The 8,662-nt window shown below is 39.0% G+C and overlaps 1 protein-coding gene across 1 annotated transcript; it reads left to right on the top strand.

The window, feature by feature from the left end:
* On the top strand, positions 1-3,358 carry sult5a1 (sulfotransferase family 5A, member 1). The gene is made up of 6 exons (XM_079175986.1): positions 1-241; positions 436-647; positions 1,021-1,147; positions 1,271-1,368; positions 1,688-1,868; positions 2,780-3,358. Exons 1-6 carry the CDS (start codon positions 103-105, stop codon positions 2,896-2,898), a joined length of 876 nt encoding a protein of 291 aa, XP_079032112.1. The 5' UTR covers positions 1-102; the 3' UTR covers positions 2,899-3,358.
* Positions 3,359-8,662: the final 5,304 nt, after the last annotated feature.

Here is an 8,662-nt window from a genome sequence, read left to right as displayed (position 1 = left end):
GGCACATAGCTACAGAGGGCTAAACAGAAAAGGAGAACTAGTCTCGAGGCAGCTGAAAAGGAGAGACAGAGACCAGAAAACGTATCTATATCAAGGTTGGATATGGCCAGGTTGGATGTCGTAGAGACCTTTCATGGTTTATTTTTTCCTGGACACCTGCACACCCAGGATTCCTTACAACTCGCTCTCAAATTTCCCTTTCAGGACACAGATATCATCATTGTCTCTTATCCAAAGTCAGGTAAGAAGAGACGACCAACTGATCAGGATACATGGCACTTGCGGTGTCTGCAAACATTTTGCAACCAACAACATGAGCACGTTGAGTAACTCATTGCAGACATAATGTCGAAGTGCGTTTAAGTATGTAATAGTATGACTGGAATTGACATGACGCATTACTACACAGTATGCTCCTCTCATTTCTTTAAACAGGCACCACATGGATGCAGGAAATTGTGACTCTCATATCCAGCAGAGGGGACCCACACGTGTCCCAAACTGTCCCAAACTGGGGTAGGGCTCCCTGGCTGGAGCATCATTACTTCGCCGCGGTACTGGAGGCTTCACCCACCAAACCTCGAGTCATCACCACACACCTGCCACATCACCTGCTGGGCCCCACCCTCCAGGGCTCCAAAGCAAAGGTCAAATTTACAAGTTTATTTGCCTGTTTGGACCACAGAGTATAGAGATAAACCAATAAATTGGCCATGGCCAATAAGTATTTATTGCAGACATATCAGTATCAGTGTATATGCTGGCCGATAAGTATGAAGAAATTGTAGCACAGAAATGCCAAAGGTTTTGAGGTAATGTAGTAACAGTGTCACTAGTTTTGAGAGAGCTCATATTGTTTTTTTAACTCTAAAAATGTCCCGCTCAGTATGTACCTTGGTTAAAATTAAAAACAATCTAAGGGATCCATATCAGAATTTAATGTTTATGTTATTTGTTGTATGTTACTATACTAAGGGCGGTACAAACATTCTGACACTGTTGCTCTGTGTCATTTCATAGGTCATCTATGTGAGCAGAAACCCCAAAGATGTGGTGGTTTCCTTTTATCACTTCCACAAAATGGCCAACTTCCTACCTGAGGCAGGCTCATTTTCTGAGTTTTTAAATCGATTCCTGGACGGCACACGTGAGTTGACATCAGGACAAAAATACATATTCAATTAATTAAATATTTACATTTTTTATGAAGATATGCCGACTGCAGCTCTGCAGCCAAAAGTGCAATTAGTTGTGCTTTTCTTCGTTTCAGTGCACTATGGCTCCTGGTTTGACCACATTAAAGGCTGGACCAGTGAGACAGGAACTATGAACAATCTGCTTCACATCACCTATGAAGAGATGTCAATGGTAAAGGAGGAATTGATTTATCACTCTCATTGTAGAAATTTGTCCATAAACAATTTCTTATAAGAGACTTATTCATCTTGTTACCCAATCACAAGAACCGGGGCAAGTCTAGAAGAGGAAGTTCATGTTACTCTGTCACTTCTTCAAAGCTTGCCTTCAAAACACGACTTTAACCTTCAAATCTTACTTCAGAGGCTATAATTATGTATTAAGCATTTCAAGGAAGCTGTTGCAAACTGCAATCAAGACTTTACTTTATGATTACTTTTTATATGAATGATTTCACTATTATTAATTAGTCTCTTCTTCCTGCTGTCAGGACATAAAGGGTGCCATAAAGAGGGTGAGCTCTCATCTACAAAGTCCCTTACTGGAGGACGAGGTCAACAACTGTGTGAAACACTGCAGCTTCAGCAGCATGAAAGACAACAAGATGGCCAACTACACTCTGGTCACTGAGGAGATAATGGACCATAACAAGGGCTCCTTCATGAGAAAAGGTGGGGCTTTTTTTATCTTACATGCTGATAAATCAAACTTGGCTGATTGATTGTGTCCTATGTCTGACAATATGGGATCCAAATAAAAAAAACAAAAAAACAGTGGTTACTAAAATTGGAACCTGTTATCAAACCAAAAATGACTTTTACTACGACGGTTCCCAACTTGAGGGTCAGAACATCCAAAGGAGTCCCAAGATCAATCTGAAGGGTCACAAGATAATTAAAGAGATGAATATTCTCATTACATCCGGACTGAGAAAATAAAAAAGAGAGCAAAATTAAGTATCTGTGGCTGTCGCAGGCCTGTAATAAGCCCGTCCAATCATTCTCTGCCCGTGAACTCATTGCTTGTCACTGGAGTCTTCCACAAGCTGCTAGCTTGACAGTTGTAAGTACCAACAATAGGTATGCTTGTTTTTTTACTTTCATAATGATAATTTTGGGGGAGTGGCTTTGGAGGGAGGCCTGAAGTGACTGCCTGTCAATGTTGCTATATTTCTTGCTATATTTAGCAACTTTTGGAGATAGTGCTGACGGCTACTTTCATTGGAAGAGAGTTGTCACCATGGGCTGGTTTTTTAGGTTGGATATTTTAATCTAGTTTACTCTTGCTAGTTTCTCAGGATTACCAACCCTTGCATTAAACAACAAGAGTTAGATGAGAAGGCATGTGAATCAACACATTTTCCAGGATGTCAAACCATTTATTTAAAAGGTTAGTTTACATCTGTAATATCTGTAAACACATGAGTCAACAGGTCTATTTAAAAGCATGATCAGTTGAGGAGGGAAACGTATTTGGGCTTGAATCAAATATGCACATTTACCTGTGGTCTAGAAGGTTTTAAAATGACGTATTTGGCAATTAATTGAAGCTTATCCCTCCCCATTCCCTCCCTACAATTCAGGTAAGATTGGAGACTGGAAAAACATGTTCACAGAGGAGCTGAATCAATATTTCAAAAGTGTCTTCGAGTCCAAGATGAAGGACTGCACTCTAGAGTTTGTGTGGGACGAGCAACAATAAAGAAGAGACGCATGCAATGGAAAAAATCCCACTGAAGAACACCAAACTGTGAAAAAAGCTAAATGAAGTTTGATATCATGTTGGATTGTGTGAGATGGATCACAGTGGTGGTGTTCTCTAAGTTGTTTAAATGAATAAAAGGCCACTTTGGGACATGAAATGCTCAGTAACCTTCAATGCCTTTATATATATTGCAGACTTGTTTTTTTCCAATTCACCCGTGTTTGATGTAACACTTGATGATGTATTCAATATTTTGATTAATATTATGCATGAATAAATTTCAGATCAACCGAATCCTCTTAAGCTGGACCACAACCATAGTCCAAATTATTTGTTTTTGGTTCACTTGGTTGCTAATGTGCAGTACAAGCAAAGAAGCCGCACAACATTGAACAGAGGGGTAAGGACAGGTCAAAGGTTTTAATATAAAGCTCCTCATCCAGAGGGCTGAGCTGTCCTTGTGTGTCTTGTCAATTCACGCACCGAAAGAAAGTTTCCATGCACTGGCGAGCTTTGATCGAATGTGTGTATGTGTGTGTGTGTGTGTGTGTGTGAGTGAGTATAAGAGCTAACATATGGTACAGATTGGACGGAACACACTGTGCTCCGTGACTGAACTCTGATAACTGGTGAAAAGGCATCAGTCTGGTAAAGGTTTGAGCATTAATCCACAGAGGTTCATAGCTGACACCTGATTATATGACTTATGTCCCACAACTAAGACAGTTTGTTGAACTCAAATTGTAGATATCTGTTATTTAGAGGTCAAAAGAGTTGTTCTCTCTTCTTACTAAAATCACAGCACATAAAAACAATAGAATATTATCATACTCCGTAAATGTCATTCCAACAATCTAACAGCACACATCCTCTGTATATCATCTGCTGGAATTTCCGTTTCTGAAGAAATATAGCGTCCTTGCACCACTCTTTGGTATGAACAGTATAAAGCTTTGAGTTTTGTCTGTTGCAGAAATCTGCTTTGTTAATACATTTGAGTAGGAAAGACTGGAGGAATGATCGTACCACTGTCTGGTCGAAAAGGTCAGTTATATTTATCAGTGTGAAAGAGGAAATGAAACAGAAAATTATCCCAATTGTAGTTTGTCTAGACCATATATTTAAGTTGACCTTTGTTAACAGGTTAACTAAACCATATCAAAAAAGAAAACTCCCTGTCTGGAACGGTTTTTTGTCCACGTTGTCCAAAGAGTTGTGTGGATTGTCCAGCCTAATAGGTCTCTTCCTTCACCTTCTGACATTAATCTTTGTTAAACGTGCACTGAGTAATCCAGTTGACAAGGGCTCCGATGTGCTGTTGTATTAGCATCAGCTGCTAATAAAGTCCATGCATGGTCACACATACACGCACGATTGTGGCATTTGTGCTTTTTGCTGTGCACACACACTCGCACATTTCAGGCATGTGAGAAGCTACTTCACACTTCTCTATATTTCCACTCTGCCGAGGGGAAGGAGGTTGAAGGCTGGTGTCACTCGGATTGCGACGGTTCAAAACCAGACTGTTGAAATCTATTAAAAGATAAGTACCATTGTTGCTAGCCTGTTTTGACATTTTACATTTTGAGCAGCTTAAAGACTTATCTACTGTTAAACGAGCTTTGTTAATGTTCACAGAACACATTTTTGAATTATCACATTTATCATTAGTTAAATGTTGTGTACATTTCAGACAGGTGTTTTTATTCTATCTATTTAAACATCTGCTCAGGTTAAAGTTGGGCTGAATCACTAACCTCAACCAATAAGAATAATTAAAATATATGTAAGTACTCCTAACCTAACAGATGCAACATTGCTAATAGGATGATTATTTATTTCCAAAATTCTAGTTATTATTTGAACTATTTCAACCATGTAAACCATGTAAACTGAAGTACACTGACGCCTTTGACTTCATAACACATTTATAACATGTCCTCCTAAATGATTTATTTGATTGGCTCAGAATGTGGGAGAAACTACCAGCAATAAGATCTTTACAACTTGATATATTTTCAACAGACTTTCAAGACAATGTTTAGAAATCATAGTTCAACTGGACTGTCTCTCCTTTTGCTCTCCAGCTTTAGCATCATATCCTATGTATTGTTTGAAGTTTAGCTACAGAATATCACAAAGTTGTTGGTTGTTATGAATGGGAAAGTACCTGGAGGTTTGAAAGAAATTACATGATATGACTCCTCTGGCCACCAGGTGGCCTCGTTTATCTCGCTCACAGGGTGAAGGCATTTAGGAAAGATCCGCTGTGTTACATTTTTCAAGATAAACATGGATGCATCAACCTTTCTACTGGCTCAAATGTGTTTTAAAGGTGCTCCAGTTTTACACATAAAAGGGTCAGTTTACTCATCATGGGGAGTATTACTCAGACTGTGAAAACAAGCTGTGTGGCTCTGGAGGGAGCTTTGTTTGAGTCTGGGGAAATTTCAAATTGACATGATTTGGGTATTTTGGGCAGAAACAGAAAGTATGTTGCTAGGCTGCCCGTTAATACAGGTGTGAGCGGGAGAGTAAATTGTTTTTGACCACAGTGAAAATGTTGTTTTTGAAAGGCAAAACGTCAATAAATATGGATTGAATAACAATATTTCGATTTAAAAAAAAAAAACATGTTGTGAATTTTGGAAATGATTACATCTATCTTTTTTCAATGAATATGGACTTTTTGACAATAATAGATCATTACAGAGACACAGCGCTGCATCTCTCTCTGTGTGTATTTGTCTGTTTAAGAGAGAGACAGAGAGAGAAGGTGGAACAAGACTATTGCACACAATGTTTTCGGTAAGTTATCAAAAGTAATAATAACAATGTTATGAATGAAGCGTCAAACTATTTGGTGTAGCCCGAGTTATTGTAGTTATTGTTATATCGATGTGCATCTCTCTCTTCAGCTTCTTTTTTTTTGGGATGATAATTTTGTGCATCGTTTTCTTTTAGCAATATTGTCAGTTGGGTAATTTCAATATCGCCCGATACTCATTGAAAGGTACTCAAATGAGGATATCTCGGCCTCTACTGCACCAATTTTGATCTTTAGATCTGTCTCTTGCAGGTCTCACAACTTTATGGAAATGCAGGAAAACCACTTTAACACAATTTCAATTACTGATAGCCAGTAAAGTTTTAGCCAGTTAATCACTTTTTGATTATGTTGACCGTAAATATTTTATTTTAGTGTGAAACCTGACTCATACTGTGCAATTCAAATGATTTTACTAATTCAGAGGGAAGCTTGTGCACAGTAGAGGGAGTCTGAAACATCCATTATATCCATTCATGATACCAGAATCACCCCGACAGCACAGAAATGATATACTGACTGCACTCATCCTGCAAACTTCTTCTTAAAAGCTATAGGTTAATAAGCTAAAATAAAAAATAAGGCAGCTGAACACACTGTTTATGTTGCTTCTTAAATCGATGCTTTTTATCTGATCAAATAATTTAAATGTATTCATTCCCTTATTCATTATTTAAAAGGTTGCTGGCAACTGTATAAGAAAACCCTAAAAACCTTTTTTTTTTGCGACTGAGTGATGTCAACTCTGACCAGGAGTATCAACTGTGGTTCCTCGCTGATAAGAGACAGGTAATGAGACCAGGAGACCTGAAGAGAGTCACGGCAGGCGGTTGTGTTCAAGACATGGTCTGACAGTCAAGGATTAGTATGAGAAGAAAATGCTGCTCCATATTTAGAGAGGACTGCAGGAAACCAGACCGTATGTGAGAGAGTTTATGCCCGGGTGATGGACGTGTAAGAGGAAAAAGAAGAGCTTTAATCATTTCCATGATCTGGTTTTGTTCATATCTCACTGACAAGTACACTTTCCTTCTTTTTTTTAATTTAAACGCAGATGTTCTTGTTGTGGGCGACCGTGGCTAAGTGGAGAGCAGGGCCGTCCTTAAATCGGCGGTTCAATCCCCGGCTCCGCTAGTCGCATCTCGATGTGTCCTTGAGCAAGACACTGAACCCCAAACTGCTCCCGTAGCTGTAGGCCTAGCTGCGGTGTGATAGAATCTGAATTGTAAGTCGCTTTGGATAAAAGCGTCAGCTGACTGTAATGTAATGTTTCCAAGGTACACATACATCCTTGAACCGCTTGTACTTGCTATTTATTTTTTCTTTTCCATTACAGCTGTAACAGCCTGTGCCTCTGTGATAAAACACAAAAACACAAGAAATGTAATGGTGCTACAGCAGCACAGCAGTTCCATTTTGGAGCCGATGAGAAAGCTACTTTCGAACTTGTGAATTGCATTTTTTTGATATCGGAAGTTGGGCAAACTAACTACGATAATTGATTTTGGCATTTAAGTATCGACTGCTTCCAGAACTCTGAACTGCTGCCGGCATCTCTGACTAGCCTGACACACCGGATCTAGACTGTGGGTATAAGTCTGCCATTGGCCTCCTATTTCATTCTTCTCCAATTCCGCAATCTGCACTATATATTTTGCAAGGGCACTACAGCTGCATCCTCTGCCTAGTGCTGCCCAACACGATTGTGATTGGTTTAAAGAAATACAAACAAGGCAGAGCATTTTTCCCCCTATAGCAGAATGATAACGTGTGGAGTCAGACCATTCTGTAGTGCTGGCACGGCGCTGTGGAGTTATACACATTTTGTGAATCATCTCAAAAGGGTGATGTGTTGCTCTTACAAACTGCTGCTTTGTTTTTTGGTTTAAGAAACAACTGAGCCAACCAGTCTTTGTGGGCGGCACTAAGAGTGAATAATTGGAATATCTAACAATAGTTAGGGTCAACAGGTTAATCACTGTGCCACATCACAATATTTAAAACTGCATACAACAAATAAACACAACTTCAACATGTTCAAGTTTAACATGTTAGGTACATGTTATTGACAGTGCCCTCAACAATGGACTTGATGGGAACTATCACGGCACCTCATTGCACATTATTGGTTATTTAATCAGCATATTGTATTTCACAACAGGTGTTCTAAACACTGGCTGTTATCCACCGTAAACTGTTTTAATTTATGCTAAAGACCCACTGCTGGGTCAGTGGTGAAAACGTATTCTTGAATGCATTTATTTACACAAGGTGGAGCTACACAATAAATAGCAAATCTAGTGAAGTAAAAATTGCAATATTTCCCTGTGAGGCGTAGATGTATAAAGTAGCATAAAATCAAAACATAACTCAGTCTAACTTTTACTCTTAGAGTCTACTCATTCAGTGCTTGATTACGTGGTTAAACTGGTGACAAAAGTGATAGATCTGAGCCTGAACAGGACACTCTTGTAATAGTGTAAAAAACAACTAAAATGCCATTTCAACTTTCTTTAAGGATCCGATAGAAATGCTGGATTATTGTGAATAACCGCCAGGAGGGGAGAGAGATCAGCACTACAGTGGCTCAGACAGGACTTCCTAATATTTTGAGCTCATGCGTGTTTTGAGGCTTGATTTGTTTTGTCTGTTTCCTGATGATGTCAATTTAATATTTGAAGGGAAAGTATCATTCATAATCAAGCAAGTAATAATAAAGCTTATCTTTGACTAATAAAAGACTAAATCCTGTTTAGGCAAGCAGTGGAAAATGGTCCATCAGGTGATACAGTACGACATATCTGTTGTAATATTGCCTTTTCAAAAGCTTGGTGTGTTTGTGTGTCTGGGGTACAGTCAATACGAAGGTGGGGGATGAAGCTCAGAAAGCTTCAGCTTCCCAGTTACACATGAGGACAGAGTACATAACCTGGC

The sequence above is a fragment of the Pholis gunnellus genome (genome assembly GCF_910591455.1).
Source record: "Pholis gunnellus genome assembly, chromosome: 1".
Taxonomy (NCBI): domain Eukaryota; kingdom Metazoa; phylum Chordata; class Actinopteri; order Perciformes; family Pholidae; genus Pholis; species Pholis gunnellus.
This window is presented reverse-complemented; position numbering and strand designations above follow the sequence as displayed.